The sequence below is a fragment of the Aulonocara sp. 'chitande type north' Nkhata Bay genome, linkage group LG15 (genome assembly GCF_057382095.1).
Source record: "Aulonocara sp. 'chitande type north' Nkhata Bay isolate Kocher_YH1m ecotype deep benthic linkage group LG15, A_spYH_male_GT1.1, whole genome shotgun sequence".
Taxonomy (NCBI): Eukaryota; Metazoa; Chordata; class Actinopteri; order Cichliformes; family Cichlidae; genus Aulonocara; species Aulonocara sp. 'chitande type north' Nkhata Bay.
This window is the reverse complement of record NC_141358.1, coordinates 20,156,100-20,173,687: the sequence shown is the minus strand read 5'-3', so window position 1 is coordinate 20,173,687 and position 17,588 is coordinate 20,156,100. Positions and strand designations below refer to the sequence as shown.

General features: G+C 39.4%; 1 protein-coding gene and 1 pseudogene across 4 annotated transcripts in view; one reads left to right on the top strand and one right to left on the bottom strand.

The window, feature by feature from the left end:
* Nucleotides 1-17,588, bottom strand: part of tbc1d32 (TBC1 domain family, member 32) — a 115,825-nt gene that overhangs the window by 93,207 nt on the left and 5,030 nt on the right. For all 4 annotated transcript variants that reach the window (XM_086264881.1, XM_086264884.1, XM_086264882.1 and 1 more), the window contains exons 4-20: nucleotides 17,084-17,261; nucleotides 16,759-16,830; nucleotides 16,197-16,322; nucleotides 15,840-15,918; nucleotides 15,340-15,443; nucleotides 15,187-15,248; nucleotides 14,801-14,945; nucleotides 14,576-14,635; nucleotides 12,996-13,089; nucleotides 11,765-11,902; nucleotides 10,210-10,299; nucleotides 8,137-8,285; nucleotides 7,552-7,679; nucleotides 6,869-7,070; nucleotides 2,546-2,625; nucleotides 1,934-2,072; nucleotides 472-559 (exon numbers count right to left, since the gene is read on the bottom strand). In XM_086264881.1, coding sequence (XP_086121007.1) covers nucleotides 472-559; nucleotides 1,934-2,072; nucleotides 2,546-2,625; nucleotides 6,869-7,070; nucleotides 7,552-7,679; nucleotides 8,137-8,285; nucleotides 10,210-10,299; nucleotides 11,765-11,902; nucleotides 12,996-13,089; nucleotides 14,576-14,635; nucleotides 14,801-14,945; nucleotides 15,187-15,248; nucleotides 15,340-15,443; nucleotides 15,840-15,918; nucleotides 16,197-16,322; nucleotides 16,759-16,830; nucleotides 17,084-17,261 — 1,934 coding nt within the window. The remainder of the gene's footprint in view (nucleotides 1-471; nucleotides 560-1,933; nucleotides 2,073-2,545; nucleotides 2,626-6,868; nucleotides 7,071-7,551; nucleotides 7,680-8,136; nucleotides 8,286-10,209; nucleotides 10,300-11,764; nucleotides 11,903-12,995; nucleotides 13,090-14,575; nucleotides 14,636-14,800; nucleotides 14,946-15,186; nucleotides 15,249-15,339; nucleotides 15,444-15,839; nucleotides 15,919-16,196; nucleotides 16,323-16,758; nucleotides 16,831-17,083; nucleotides 17,262-17,588) is intronic.
* On the top strand, nucleotides 4,907-6,526 carry LOC147312973 (uncharacterized; annotated as a pseudogene).

Here is a 17,588-nt window from a genome sequence, read left to right as displayed (position 1 = left end):
TTTTCCATAACCAGTTGAGTCGCCCCTTCTGGCCCATAGAAAGAATGCAGGATTAAAATATTTGTTCACTGGCTTCATTTTTTGGCCTCTTTTGACAAGAGTACAGTATTTCCTGGAGCCTTTTGCATATGGATACACCTAGTATCAGTATACAACTGATATGTGAATCCATTTATCTATGATTCACCATGCTACTTGTAAATGTGTTGCTGACAACAAAATCACATTTTCTCTTGCCTGAATGATGCTCACATCACACACCATCTTAATCCTTCCAAAACAAAAAGAAAAAAAGAAAACGCCTCTTCTTACTCTTTCTTACCCAGACAAAAACAGTTTGACAAATACATTTCTCCCTAAGCTGCCTGAAGTCTCCTTTATACCGACAACACAAAAACAACAACTTATAATATAAGCCTTGAGCATCACAGCTGACAAGTGTTTGTTGTGTCCAAGTAACTGCATTAATACCTGAACTGTGCAGAGCCACAACTCCCGGAGCAGTTGCTGCCACCTGTGTCACCATCACCCCGTAGCCAAACTTCTCGCAGCTGCTCACCTACAGAAAACACACAGAAATCTCATACCCCTAGAAATCTTTCAGCCTTTCACTATTGTAGTTTTTGCTCATCAGGTAAAAAATGAATGAGTGTTTGGAAAAAGGATGGAAAAGGTTTAGGTCAAATGTAGTGCTAATGTATGATAAAGGGAGATGTGTAAGTAAATCTAGGATTCTGGAAAGGCACAACATAATGTAGCTAAACATGCTGTGGAGAAATCAAATTGTAAATTGATTTTGGAGTGTGCAGGCTGTTCATTAATTACAACACAATGCCACAACTAAAAATAGACAAAATATAATTACATGCCATAATTAAACTGAAATGCTAAACTAGAGAAGCAATTACAATAGTGCGTAAACAATGGCGGTAAATTAAGCCCACAGGGGATCAGCTAAGGTTTGCAGCAAGCCTGAGTGTATGTGTGTTTACAATTTGAATCTTAGAAAGTGTGTTTCAGTGTCGAGCAGGGTGCTGTGAATACTAAGGAGTCCTCGGGAATTATGATTGTGGCCTTAAGGAGGAGCAGGATCAACAAATTACCACATCTTGTGAAGAATGAATTATGATATTGATGACATGAGCCAGCAGAATGAATAAAGCTGACAAAGATTATGCCTGCTGCATAGGGAATAATACAACATAAATCCTTAATACAATGTGCATCCATAGTTTCTGCACAAATATTTGTACGCACTCCAATAATCACTCTTTTCTCTTTTTTTGTCTCATCAGTGATTATTCATTTTGTATCTCTCTAACTCAAGTCAGCATGACCCGGAAGATTCTGAGAGGCATGAAATTACTTTGGCACTTTGATAGGATCAATAAGGGCTGCCAAAGGATTTCCATAAAATGCAATAAAACATTAATGTAACTATGTCATGAGCAGTGCTTATCAGGACATGAAAACCCACCCTGATGAAAGCAGGACGATAACCTCAAACTACTAACAGTGCCTTTATAACCCAATGACTCGTTTTGTGACCACGTGCAATTTTTAAAGAATGCTATTTTAAATCTGACGTTGCATTGCTGGCACCGTTTTGATTGGAGGAATATGAATCTCATGGAGCAAATCAATTTATAATGCCACTCCCCAACAGCCCACTTGATCTCGTCACTGCTACACTTTGGCCTCTCAGTGACTACATTTGAATTTGGCAGCATCCACGTGGCTACTCTTATATACTGTAGTTGTGTTAATGTGCAGCAGAGTGCTGCTACAGAGCATTTGGCTCAGGAAACCTCAAGCTTAACACAATCAAAATGCGCGCAAACTGGAGATACACTACTGTACATAATTAGTATGATGGAAACACAAGCAGGACAATTACCACAAATTAACTACGAACAGTTAAGTACATTATTACCTGAAGTTTTTTGGTAAAGCGAGAGAACATGTAGGAGACACATTCATTAATGGCTCCTGTCTGCTGGAGCAGCAGAAGGCCTTTTGGAGTGGCACCAAAATTCAACAGACTGTCCAATAATGTCTCCTCCCAAATGAGCCTGTTCACAAACAAGAAAGACAGAAAAATGATGGTGCTTTGTCCTCCCACTGCAAGAAACACAATATTAAAATCACTAGGAGTCAATTCCTTACACATAAAGACATTTTTTAGATACCACTGTACTTTACTGTGAGCCATTTAATATCATCTGACATTTTCTGTGTATGTTGTTTTTATTCTACTTTTAGTTATCCATTTTTAGTTTGTTTCATATTGCTTTATTAAACTCTTGGGGCAATTTCATTTTATAGAGTCACTTTATTGTATTACAATTCGATTTTACATGGTGTCCTATAGTATTTTATTTAGATTACTTCTTGTTGAAGATACACTGAAAAAAAGACATGATTAAATACAGCTGAACTCCAATACTCTTGTATTTTACTGGATGGTGTCCTCATTCATTGCTGTAATAAATATAGACATTTTGTAAAATTATTTAAAGTTGGATTTTACGATGTGCGGCCTCACATGTTCTGCAGCTCTTGGGTAGATGATCCAGCGCCAGCTCCAGGTACTGGAGTCTGAACCCTTTCTGACAGCGAGCTGGTCTAGAAATAAAGTTTTAAAAAAAGTATTATTACACAATATACTTTAATCATACTTTAATTACTCTATATTAAATTGAGTTTGTGAACATGAGGATCACCTGAAATATTAGACCACATTTACATCCTTAAATTAGAACGAATAAATAAATAATTAAGCAATCCAAAATCCCACAGAATGTGTTCATTTGTTTACTTGGTTCTTGACAGACTGAAAAAGTGCTCTAAACACCAGGATCTCATTTGCTTAACATGAAACAAGAAGGTGAGTAAACATGGAGCATCAGCTGATCCCACTGTCAGTCAGGATTAAACCTGCATTTTGTTTCTCCATTGAACAAATATGGGCATGCGTTTGAGACTTTCAAAGGAACACGATCCATTTTGTGACAGTAATAAAGTAATAAAACAATGTCTCATACACGTTAATTTTTATACCAGATGTTTTGAAAATAAACAGGTAGGTTGTGGGGCGGAACTGCTTTCACAGCTACTGAGGCACTACCAGTCACTGGGCAGCTTGACAGAAGGATTGCCTGTTATGCGTCAAGGTGTGGCTGATAGCTTCCGGATCAAAAATGCAGACATGGAGACACGAATTCAACTCAGACAGCTTTACTGCTGGAGCTCGGGAACCAAAATAGAAAAAACAGAAACTCAGACTTAATTGGATTCGATCATTTACTGGTTACATATGAGATGTGACAGACTGGGGAGACAGGACACAGAAACTAGACAAACAAAGGAACACAGAAACACAAACTGACACAGAGTCAGAAAAGTAACCAAACAGATAAGATAAGATAAGATAAGATAAGATAAGATAAGATAAGATAAGATAAGATAAGATAGAACTTTATTAATCCCTCGGGTGGGTTCCTCTGGGAAATTCGATGGAGATTATACTGATTTACAGGGGCTTTACGGAGGTGAGTCTAGGACAGGAGACAAGGGGGCAAAACTGAAGTAGAATACAAGCAAAGCACAGAGCAGAATTAGGTAACAAAACTCTAGACTATCAATACATAAAGAAAAACCCGGAAAATACACAAAGCAACCAAAAACTCAACATACTAGGACAAAAACCCAGGGATGCTAACAGCGCCACTGAAACCTTCTCTATGACGCCCCTGTAAATGAACTGCAGCAGAGCTTCATTTTTGTTTGCATATTTTCTGGTTTCGCTTTGAAACACAAACTGCAGATTAAAGATAACTGATGCTGTGTCGAGTCAGAAACACCATTCCAAGAACTAAATGAAGCACATTACAAAGGTTAGTTAATTCCCACCATTTGCATGAAATGATGGTGCTTTTCAAGCTGTGTTGACTGAATAAAGCGAGAACGTGGCATTCATCAAGTAAATGAAATACAGCATACATATTCTAGCCAGGGATCTGATCATTACATACAGACACCCCTCCTTTACATATTTAGATAAAAGATTCAGAAACTGAGTTGGGCCATCATCTCTTATCCAGTCATGGCTCAGTTAGTCAAGCAAATGTCTCCTGGATTTGTTATATTTACAGTTATACTCTAAAAGTAACATATCTGGGAAAACAGCATTTTCTTAAATCACATCTTGGAAATGAAAAAAATCGACATCTATTGTTAACTTTGAGGGCAGTATCATTGTGGTGAAGACGTGATTGGTTTCCTTATACAACACTACTGTTTTTTGTTGTGGGTATTTGTATAATGTTTTATGTGTTGCATTTATGATATGTAGCTTATCTGCTACCTGGGTCAAGTCTCTCTTATAAAAGAGATAATAATAATAAAAAAAAACATGTTTGATGAAATAAAATGGATTTCTTTAAACTGTTTCAAGTCAGCAAAACAGCAGGATGTGAAATTCTTGAGTGCACTTTCCATACAGTAAAGCACTGCTGTATTATTTGTGATCCAAAAAACCCCACTGCACTGTGTTTATAAACTGTTCCCTTTACCAAAGCAAGATTTATTAAAGAAAAGCTGGTGTAGAGTTTGGTTTATTTCCAAGCACACATGGTTTTGTGTTTGGGCAGAAAAGTTTCACATGATTCAAAGTTCAAATTAATCCTCATTTGTCTTATACTGGGCCTTGGTGCACCCCTACAGCTCTACAGAGCTATTCATCCTCCTTTTAATCCTACATTCTTCTGACTGGTTGCCCATAATATGAGCATCCACTACTGTAATCTTACATATATTATTCTATAATAATATATAGATCTGGATCAACAGTCGGGTATGGCACATGCTGCGTACTCGGTCTCTCGCATTTAGATCAGGGAATGAGATGGAGTACAAAGCTGCGAAGTATGGACTGAGGAAAGCCATCACAGTGGCTAAGAGGCAGTACAGAGAGAAGCTGGATGGCAAGTCCTGATGTAGCAACGCCTGCAGCACATCACAGAGTATAGGGCCACCACCAGCACCAGCACCATCAGCTCTGTAGGCGGTCTGCTGGATGATCTCAATACATTCTACACCCGCTTCAAGACCTCCCAGACCCTCTAGACCCCCCAGATCACCAGGACCTGCCAGAACCCCCAGACCACCCAACCCCCACCCCCGTCAGTGGTCTCAATAGACCAGGTGCACAAAACCCCGAGGAGGATCGACCCCCGTAAGGCAGCAGGACCAGACAACATCCCGGGACGGGCCCTTTAAGCATGTGCCAATGAGCTGGCGGAGGTTCTTACCTCTCCCTCAACCAGAACACTGTCCTCACATGCTTCAAGACCACAACCATCATCCCTCTCCCCAAGACAAGCCCAGCCACCTGCCTGAATGACTATAGACCAGTTGCACTCACTCCAATCATTGAAAAGTGTTTTGAGAGAGTGGTGCTGGCCTACATCCAGAGCAACATCACAGACACTCTGGATCCCCTGCAGTATGCCCGCCGGCCCAATAGGTCTACGTCAGACGCCATCATTGCTGCCCTTCACTATTCCCTCTCCCATCTGGAAAACAAATACTCATACATCAGGGTACTTTTTGTTGATTACACCTCCTCCTTCAATACTGTCATCCCACACAAACTCACTCGCAAGCTGGCAACACTCGGCCTACACCCCACCCTACGTGACTAGCTACTGGACATTTTGACTGGCAGGGCCCAATCCGTCAGGATCGGCAACAGGACTTCAGTCAGCATTATTACAAACGCAGGAGTTCCACAAGGTTGCGTCCTCAGTTCCATCCTCTAGACCCTGTACGCCCACGACTGTGTCACCTCCAACAAAGATAACATTATTTTGAAGTTCGCAGACGACACTGCAGTGATCGGTCGCATCACTGGAGGGGACAAAGCGGCTTACAGGAGAGAGGTGGCCGGTCTGGTGTCATGGTGTGAGGACAACAACCTCACCCTCACCACTGACAAGACAAAGGAGATGATAGTGGACACGAGGAAGAAGAGGAGGCCTCACCAGCCGCAGTTTATCCGGGGCCTTGAAGTGGAGAGGGTGAGCAGCTTTAGATACCTGGGCGTCTACATCTCTGAGGACCTCACCTGGACACTGAAAACCTCACAGCTGGTTAAGAAGGCGCAGCAGCAGCTGTATTTCCTGAGGAGGCTGAGGAAATTTGGTATGTCGGCCAAGATCCTCAGCAAGTTCTACAGCTGCATTGTGGAGAGCACGCTGACCAGCTGGATTACTGCAGCAAACGCCTGCAGAGAGTAATAACAACTGCAGAGAAGATCATGAGGATTCTGCTGCCCTCTCTGCAGAGCATCTACCATCACAGAGTCCAGAGGAGAGCTGCCTCCATCCTCAAAGACCCCACACACCCCCAACACGGACTGTTCACACTTCTGCCATCGGGACGAAGGTTTAGAAGTGTGAAATCCAGAACATCCCGACTCAACAACTCCTTCTTCCCCACTGCTGTCAGACTCTTGAACAGCTGAACTATTTTTGAACAGTAATAATAATTAACCTGTATTAATTATTAAGCTATAGCTCTTTTGCACACATCTCTGTTTCACACTTCAATATTTTGTCTCCTTTTCTGTCTTCATTTATTTATTTGTACTATTTGTATTTTGTCTGTTCTATTTCTATTGTATATATTAATCAGCATCTGTGGGTGGACAGCAAAGAAAGAATTTCATTGCACAAAGAAATGCATTTTTTTCTTTGAACACATGACAATAGACACTTTGAATCTTGAATCCTGAATCTTTGAATCTATAATAGCTCCACGTCAAATAATAAAGTCTCTGCAAATAGCACAAATTAGTTACATGTACCTTTTTCCACGCAGCAGCTAAAGCTTTGTGCAGGCCGTAGGGTCGTAGAACCTGCAGACCCTCGCAGGTGTTGTACATCTGCCGACAAACTAAAATAAAGGCTCCACATAATGAATGGGGCATATCAGATTCACACAACGATGGCAATTCCTTGTCGAGCAGCCTCTGGGTGAACTGTACGATGATATGAGCAGCAAAGGTTCTGCAGACGAGGGTGAAAAAAGACAATGTTTATTATAGAGCCACAACATGAGATTTTTAGATTGTAAGTATAGCAATTTCAACTTGTGGCTTTACATGCCTACACTGGAGGTCTCCAAAGCACTTTCATACACTCACATTTTTAATGAGCTAGCATACAGAAGTGAAGCCATAGGTGGTTGGTAAATACATTCTTGGTCATTCACAACAATAGAATGTGTTTCTGGACAGACTGAAGGAAACTACAGTGCAGACTAGTCATTGTCAGGCAACAGAATATAACGCAGTATAATATAACCCCAGCTGCTCACAAACCAGCAGCAGCCTCATGTTCCAATCTGCTCTCGGTGCAGAAAAAGCAGGATTTGCTATGCAAATTTAACTCTGTATTAAAATCTTCCAGCTAAGTTAGGAAAATGTAATTTATTCATTACTATCAAGAACGACAAAACGACGCTGCGAATTTAATCACAACATCTCACCTCTCACTGTGGGCTGCGACGAGATTCTTCTCAAATAAGAAGAGCGCTAATCCTCTGTCTGTGTTTGCAATACGAGCCAGAATATCTGCAATGAGACTCAGGGTTGCTGCAGGAGACTTTAACTCAGCCTGCAAAGCACAGAAAATAAACACACAAAATTACCAACTGCTTCAGAAAAATTGGCACCTGAACAGATACTCAACACTGAAATAACACATTTATCTTTCACAATAATGGAACTGAAGAAAAAACTACTACATTTCATAACCAAAGCCTCTGTAATTCCATTTTCTGGAAGGCTGAACGATGACAAGTCCTTACGCAGAGGACAGCTATGTTACTCTTAAGATGAGGAGTCTCCATTTGAAAATTATTGCACTAAAAATGTAAAAGGAAAGTAGTTTACATGCTTATTTACTATGAGTAGAAAGTCATGGTTGGACACTTTACACTTGAAACTGTATGAATCAAAAACCTTTTTTGTAATCTGCAAATGGTGTGTGTGTGTGTGTGTGTGTGTGTGTGTGTGTGTGTGTGTCTGTGTGTGTGTGTGTGTGTGTGTGTGTGTGTGCGTATGCTTGTGACCTTCTGTCCATTGAGCAGCGCTATAACAGGAGTTAGTAGCTTCTCTATAACTGGAGTCTGATAGAGACACTCTGTAGCGCATTCTGTCTGTTCACATAGCATCCAAAGCACCTCCATCACAAGGGTGCTGGGCGACAGGACGTCTGAACCTACCGAAAGTAAATGAATTAATATGCATTTAACGACATTAATTAGCTGAATTAAATGCATATGAAATCATCTAATTACATTAATACCCACTAGGATTATATCTGCCCACTAGGTTTACACTTTTAGATCACCTAAATATGCAATCAATGACCATTTTGTGCTGCTTTCATGTCAGTAAGATGATTCAAGCCAATACTAGCAAGTTGTACCTAACAAAGTGGCCAATGAACTTGTATTTCCACTATTTTGAGATATGCATATATCCACCGACTTTTTCTCATATCACAGCCTTATTCCACAATGGCTTAAATTCATGTTTCACCTCAAACAGACACAGTTTCAGCATTCCTCTATGGAGAGAGAAGAACCTTACAAGAGAACAACTATTTCTACAGCAGTCCACCAGGCCTATATAGTAGCCAGACAGTAGCCAGTCAGTAAAAGACACATGACACCCAACCTGGAGTTTTTTCCCAAAATGCACCTGGAGGACTCTCAGACCCGGAGAAACTAAATTATCTGGTCTGATGAAACAAAAGTTTTTGGCCTGAATGCTAAGCGCCATGTCTAGAGGAAACCAGGTGCCACTCATCACCTGGCCAATAACATCCCTACACTGAAGCATGGTGGTGTGGATGTTTTTTGTTAGCAGGAACTGGGAAAGATGAACGAAGAAAAGTTCAGACGTAGTTAATGATAACGTACTCCAAAAGGCTCTGAACACAGACTGGGTCTAAGGTTCATTTTCCAGCAGGACGACAAGATAACAAAGGAGTGGTTTCTGGACCACTGTGTGAATGTCCTTGAGCGAACTATTGTGAAATGGCTGTGTACTAATGCAACCAGCCAGATGGAGCTTGAGAGGTTGTGGTAAGAAGAATGGGAGCAACTGCAAAAAAAATAGATGTGCCAAGCTTGTAGCATCATACCCAAAGAGACTTCAGGCTGTAACTGCTGCCATAGGCGCTTTAACAAAGTGACGAGCAAAGACTGTGGATACTTAAATACGTGGTATATTCTTGTTATTATATTTTTAATAAACAAAAGAACTCTAAGCAAACTTTTTCACTTTGTCATTAAGGAGTACTATGTGTAGGATTTTGAGGTGAAAAATTAATTGAATCCATTTTGGACTAAGGCTCTAACATGACAAACTGTGGAACAAGTAAAGCGCTTTTGAGAAGCACTTTATTTCTGATATATGCCAATACATGCCCAAAGATACAGAGAACACAGATGATGTCTGTGAGGATCATAAATGAATATCTGGGACCAATCTTTATAAGAATGTTGTTGCTTTTAATACTACATGCACATAACTCTAAGACTATTAAAAGCCACGTATAACTAGAGTTCAATGTTGTGTAACAAGAGAAAATTACAAAAGTGAAGATTTACAAGTCATGTTTGTGTTATAGCTGGAAACTTAGCCTAATGGGGCTTTAAATTCAAACATCTTACCCTCCATTCGAGACTAAATCTGTCGCAGAGTGCACTGTGCTGTATCATATTGCTGCTCAAAATACAATCTCAAGAATGCTTCATGTGATCTGCATCAGACAGCAGGTAAAATATTAATATAAATATCTGTCTTAGTCAGCATGACTCTCTGTCTCAGCCAAAGGAGATTACCCTCTGACAAAGTCAAGGTGGGGAACAACATTGATCACTGGACCAACATTTCTCTAACGTAATTCATGAGAATGAATGGGGCAATAAAGTCTTCAAGGAGACAAATTAAGTACTACACGACTCAGTACAAGGTTAAGAGATAAAAGATATGGCCCGAGGAGTTTTTTCCATCTCATACGTTGGGTCACTAACCTACCTCAGCAGTTGATTTGAAATTCTCCTATCTGAACAGAGACCAATAAGGAAGCTGAAATTCTACTATATACCCGCGTGTGCGTATGCATGCCCTACCTGTGTGTGAGGAATCCCTGTCCAGAGGTCTAGGGTGTTTATACATTATGTTAAGCAGGATGACAACGAGGTCTGTCAGGGTAACAGGATCTGAAATAGACATAATAAATCAATCAATCAGTTGATAGTCACCGTGTCTAGACAGCGACTAAAAATATTAGGTGGGTAAGGAAATAGTCCATATCAAAAGTTAAGGTAACCTTAGAGACAAGGATCAGCCCCTTGTGTGTAGTTCACTTAACATATTATGTGCACAGTGGGTTTTAGTATCCACAGACTTTTAAAAGTGTCTTAATATGACATTTCATTACAAGCCTAAATATCACCAACAGTTCCTGGTTGCACGTACTACAATAAAGAGAGCTTCTGCTTTTCTAAAACTTTAAATAAAAGAAAATATTTGGGAGTAGGACTTTGTTCTGAAAAAAAAAAGAAAATTAAAAACATTTAAGAAAACTAAGAAAAAGATATTCAGATCTCTCCTTTTCTCACTGTGCATCTGTTTCATGCCATTAACCTTGAATGATTCATCTCCCAGTACCATCCTATAGGTGCAGATGGTCTACAGTTCAAACACTGTGTCCTTTCTTTCTATGTTCATCTCTTCTCTCTACATCTTTGTCTCCCCCTGTAACCTGTGAGACAACCTGAAGAACTCTTAAAAAAGAGATTCTCTTGTTTCCCCACATTCACCGAATTCTTCCTCATAAGGAATCAATTTATTGCTTGGTTTCTCATTATTATTATAGTGTTGTATAGTCGTAGCATGAGTACATAAAGCGCCATGGTATAACTATATATACATTATATTAAATAAAACTATAACTATAACAAGAAAATGTTAAACTGAAAACACTAAACACTGAATATACTGCTAAAAATCTGAAGGCAGAACAGACTGCGACTGTGTGGCAGGACAGTGAATTGAAGTTATACTGAACTCCAGACTCCAGACAGCTACATATGTGAACACCTGGCGTCAGTGGTGCTCTCACAAAAATACAAAAATAAAAAATCCTGGTAGAATACCGCACTTAGATTTTAAAATGTCATAGTACATGTTTTTAAAAAAACTGCAGTGAAAGCTTTAGGAGGTGATAAACTATAACACACAGATAGGGTATCCAGGTCAACACTTGAAGATGTGGTCATTATCCATGAGTTGCTGGTCAACACCCTAGTTGTGTAACCTATGTTGGATAAAATTACAAAACAGGGGTGATTTGACTGTACACGAATGTCCTGAGAGGAGTTATTAATTAGTAAATCAATTACAGTTCAGGAAAGTCAGATGATGAGTCTGCTTTAATCAACTGACTAAGTGAAATGTAACTATTATGTAACTTTATTAGTAATTACAGTGGGGTGGAGGGCTAAAATCTCTGTTCGAGGGAGGATTATACATGCTGATCAGACACAGTCCTGCACTATAAAGATTACATCTACTAAAGGAGATATGACGATCTGTACATGGCAATAAACTCTCAAGATCAGTGTCAAGATGATACAACAGACGACATGTTGAGTTATGTAACATAATCCTGCACCATCAAACCTTTGTATTTCCTTATTTTGATGGGAAAGAGCTTTTTTCCATTGGTGTAGATGATGAGCTTCCCTAGGACACACAGAGAGTGAACAAAGCAGCAATACTCGAGCTCTTTTCCAGAATAAACACTCCTCTGTACCAAACCTGAAACATTAAGAGAAAAATCAAAGTGATACATTGTTACAATATATTACTGATATTGTAACAGATGATTTAAGGAACTAAAATGAGAAAAAGAGAAGAAAACAATGTGGAAAAAAAATGTGGCAGCACTGAGATGGACACAGTTTTCACACTGTTCATATCAAAGGCCTCAGAATTACAATGAGACTGACAGGTGAAAAAATGTGTCAGGCTTGCAGTGTCTCTAGAGAGCAGAAAGCCAAAAGAGGCACAGCTCGGAAAAAAACTATGTCTTTTATGAGGACTATATCAGTGGCGAGGGAACTGGCATATCGCAACTTATCCAAGACAAGGTCACAATGTTCAGTCTCAAGGAGCCAGCTGGCTTACAGGAGATAACAGGCTTCACTTGCATTCCCTTATGCCCCATCTGCACCTGTATTCATTCTGGTTTATTCCATTTTAGCACGTAGCTTTGCAAATGGATATGCACCATGTCCATGTTACTCTATAATTATCATGTTATTTTTAATTTATCAAATACTTGACACAAACAGATAATTTCGTAAAAAAGTTAGAAGGAATTCATTAAAAAATGTTTCCTAAAATTTGAGAAAAAAAAAAACACTTAATGGTGATGCAAAGGGCTGTCGATAATCTCCAGTATTGCCTCTTGTTTGTACACATTGTTGAGAACGTCATTCAAAACTGGACTGCGTCATGTAATATGTAATGTATTCCTGAAGTGTTGCTATGCCAATTTGTCAGTGTTATAACTTGTCCTTTCCACCATTTTTCCTCTGTCCACCTATGTTTTAATGTCTGTGCATAAAAGAAGCTGAATAAATGATGGCAAAGTCTAGGTACGAACACTCAAAGGCTTCAAATGAAGCATTACTTTCTCATTAGACTTTCACAGTAGTTCACTCTGAGAGTTTTATTTTTTGGTTTGTTTCACAAGACACATTAAATCAGCATTACTGCAAATGTGCTGATGCTTAGCACACAGGGAGAGGCCCAGAGTGAAGTTTGGTATTTGAATATGCCTGAGAGAGTACACAAACCTGATGAAGAAATAATGAGATTAGGGAGTGGTTGTTTTTTTTTAACTTGCCAATGCTCCGCTGCTCCCCTGACTCAGTTGTCTCATTTGTGAAACGTTCACAGGACTCATTGTACTTGATGCACTGCTGAAGAGCTGCTACAGCCTGTGAAAGAAAAGATATAATGCATGTTGCTTCGGATGCTAAGCATGTTAAATTAGCTGAATAAAATGACGACGGCTAATGTGCATTGCCAAATTTGTAGACTACTGTCATAAACAGGCCAAAAACTGAACAATTACTTAAAAATTCAGTCAGAATCTCAGTGCAACCTCCTCTTATCCAATCAAGAGATTTAAGACTAGAAGCCATGCTTTTAATCTAAATCCAAGCACTGTGGGGAATTTTAATGCCCTGCGATGCAAGAGCAGTTTAGGCTTACAGTGTTTCAGAAAGATATTGGCAGTTTCTTTAGAGAAAGTTTCAGCGGCGATTCCACAGTAACTCTTCTAAAGTCACAGTTAAAAGGGAGGTTTGAGCTAAAAAAAAAAAAAAAGACCAATTCTTGAATGTCAAAGTGCCACTCCTGTTCTGTGCCCTTTTGTCTAAAAGACCAGTACACTGAACTGTTTGGCTGTGATTTACACCTGCACCCCACAAAATGACACAAACAGGACCATTTTCATAGGAGGTGTCAGAAGCAGTTAGATACAGCCAGTCTTTTGGAAAATCTCTTTAGCTTTTCAACAAGTTTACATCTTAGTAAAGGTAGAATTTAGGAGAAGGTTCTCAATAAGGCCCAAAAACCAAACCAGAAAATGCTGACTGTAGCATTTTCTGTCATTATGCAAATGTGCTGTTTATAAGATTGGGAAAACCTGCAGTCAGCTGAGAATGAGCAAGTCACTTGGATGAGTGGCGAAACGTTTCTCCCACTGAAAACGCTACGTCCAGATGAACAGAATCAACTTTTGGAGGCTGACTACAGCATTTCAATATGGAAACAGGTCACCCTTGGGCTCTGCAGGTAAATGGATTTGTTTGGGAAAAACCAAGATTTTCATCAGTTCACCAGTTTCCTCTGGTCCAATCACAGCTTTGCTTTCTCATGAGCACAATGTCTGTTTTAGATGCAAGTTTTGATGCCTTTTGGATGACCCAAGAACCAGGCCAATATAATGTTTGCCTGATACTATCAGCCACTATCTCACAGATATAATAATTTCAGGATTTTTGTTGTCAAATATGCACCAACAGAAAAAAAATGTCTTTTATTCAACCACAAAGCAAAGAAATGTGTGAGGGTCAGTTAGAAATGTTGTAAAGACATATTTTGTCCAGCAGTGTTTACAGAGCACTCAGTATCATTTGAAGCACAGAGAGTAGTATCACAGCTTAGCAGATGGTAATATATTCCCTTTTAATTTAGCTCCAACTATATGCATATATATGGACAGAAAGCATGTGAGAGAGAATATCTTGATATTGACTTTAAAAAAAAAAATCCCTAATAATATCTATCTGTACTGTCCTCAAATATCCAGTATTGACTCGGGTTAATCCTTTTGATGTTCATTTGCTCCCCTCTTGTCTCAGACCTTTCAGAAGTACAAAGCAGTGAAAGATCCTTATTATTGAGTAAACCACTCACCACAGACTTGTATTTTCTCTCCAGGAGTCTGAGAATCACAGCCCTGCTGTAGTAGCCATGCTGAGAGGGAGGCAGAGGCCAGGAGAAAACCAGAAAAAATATACGTTACAGAGTGCAATATAAACAAGAGAGGATGGAGATCAAAACATTAAAATGCAATACACAAACACAGCGGTTCATACAAAAATTCAGTCTGTGTAAATCTGAAACTGTGGGCATACACACCATCCACTTTTTAAACCAAGTGGCTTTTACATCCAGTAAAGCCAGTAAGTGAACTGGTTCCAGGACTCTCTCAGTTCCTGGTGAGCCATGTTCGTGATGGAAGGACAGCAGGGAAAAGGTGTTTTCTATAACTTCTTCCATGTATCTATAAGCAAGGTCGAGAAACAAAAACACAAAATAAGTTCACAGTCCGTTCCATCATTCTATAAATAATTACGTATATTAAGTGATATGTATTTGTGGGTCAAATTTCACACCCTCTTAAAATGAATCATTTAAAAACGTACTAAGTGTTCTTTTTTTTATACATCAGATTTGAAAAGTAGCATCTGGATAGTCCGTGATGGTTGGGCACACAATCAAGAAACAAGATAAAGACAACTTACTTCTCTGGATGACGTATCCAGAAGTTAGTCACCTCCTTTTGAAAATCATTCATCAGTCGAATCTGAAACAAGACACACAGAGAGAAAAACAGTGTGTGCACTTTATTTTTGACATGATATAGTTAAGAAGCTCTTGTAGAAAAGTTGCTGTACCTGCTTGAGGAGACGACTGATCTCAGGCCTGTTAACGTCAATGGTAGCTGAGCCACTTGGAAAGCTCAGCTTATGGGACAGAAAACTTGACTCCACAGATTTAGCTGCACATTCAAAGGCAAATTCTTATTACAAGCCACACAAGATAATATGGATTTTGGATGTATAGCAGTGAGCTACAACCACTCAAAGATACAGTAAGTAACATGGATCACATTAGTACAGTTGCATTTTCTGCTTGGAAATTTCCTGAAAGTAACCTCGTCCCATAAAATCCACAAACCAAACATCTCCTTCCATCTAAACATAAAACCAAAACTACTTCCCATGTGTCACTGAATAACAAGCTGCTTTTCATTTGCTCTGTAAATAAACAAGTGACCCTTTAAGATATACTTTTTTTTTTATTTTACTTTTTAAAAAACATCTTTGTTTAATTCAAACACAACAGTCCAGCACACTACATTAAAACCCAGAAGGGTCCATTGAGAGTTACCTACCCAGGCTTGTGTAAATTTCTCGTGTCACATTCAGAGGAGAGGATGAGAGGCTTTTAGCAAAGAATCGCAGCGCATTATCCTGACAGAGGTGAGATGACACGCGTGAACATACATTCACAGCCATTTATATAACCAATCAATGATACCTATGTTCTAAATGATAAGAAAATTCAGTGAGAAGAACAGAAAGAAGATTAAGGATCCGTGGAATGAGGAACAGGTTTTTCAATGTTCAATTATAAAGCATAAAATCGTTAATAACAACAACATGGTTATTATTGATTTATTTATTAATGAATAAATGATTAATGCTACTTATTTTACTGCAGTGTGCAGATGAGGCTGCTCAGGACTCACACTGAGGTCGGGATCCGGCTCGCTCAGAGCTACGCAGAGGTTCAGACGCAGGCTGCTCCAGCTCTCACAGCTAAGCACATCAGATGTAGGAGCACGGCAGAGGACCTTCAGAGCCTCCCAACGCACCTACACACAGACTCACATCAAGCACCTGGACTACACTGCCAATTATGCCGAGGAGTGGTTCGTAACCTTTTAGCTGGTTAACCCTTTACACAAACCAATGTCTACTTGCAACCCTACTTGCAAGTGCTAACTGTGCCAACAAACAGCGACCGTTTCACTCAAACTGATTCAAAATCAGTTTAAGTGCAAAATTAAACAAGACCATCTCCAGTTTTTCCAACATGGATAAATGTGAAGATAATGTCAAGTTAAAAGATTAAGACAAAGAAAAAAAACCCTGATTAGAAATCTACGGAAAGATTAAAGGGACATTTTTCTCGCTCTTGCCTGCAACTCTTTGAAGAGACCTGATCATCTAACTGGGAAAGATGGATTTGTGCTACAGAATCCTCCAGTGACCTAAAGAAAAACCAAAAGATATGTCTAAGTTGTTTACCTCTTTGGGCTTGCTGGAGTCAAGCTTTTCAGCCAAAATTTGCAGCTGCTCTTGTCTAAAGAATCCATAACTCTGGGAATGAAAAAAAGACAGGAAATGGGGGGGAAAGCGTCATTACTCACCAAAAAGCAAAAAGAAAATATCTCTCAAAACAGCTTCACTCTATGTCTAAAGATTGATTTTCACCCCCGTTCCATGTATCATGGAAAGAAAGAAACTTGTGAAATTAATGTCATCCAGAAATTGGGGCCAGAATACAACATAAAGGCAAAAAATTAATAAAACAAGCGTTTATTGGCATCATTTGTAAGCAGTTTTCTCTAACCCGACTGAAGGACGAGCCACTGTCAGAGCAGTTGTCAGTGAACTGGATGTTGGACTGCCTATGCTGCTTCTCTTGGTGCGTCTCCTCCTTTCTCAGCTGGTCCTCCTCAGACTTGTTTTTTAAAGACTCCACAACTGTTATCATGGTGTTTTTTAAGGTGTGTATCATCTGCTGGTACCTGTCATAAAGAGAGAAAGTGAATGAGCTAAACTAGGTCAACCAATATGATTGCATGAGTCACAGCAAGCCTAAACATTGCTTCATATGAAACTCAAGTGAAAGGTAATTACTGCATCAATTTATAGCTGAAAGCAGGGAAATTCAGCGCTGAGATTGGATGGTGCAGTTATCCAATATGGAAAAAAAGAAAGAAATATACTGTAAATACAAATGAGATTTATCCACTTTTTAAAATAACCGCCAACTGACAACTTAACTTTAATACCACAAATACATTTGATGGCCTTGGATAGCTTCTTATTAAAGAACATTAATCCAGGGTTTT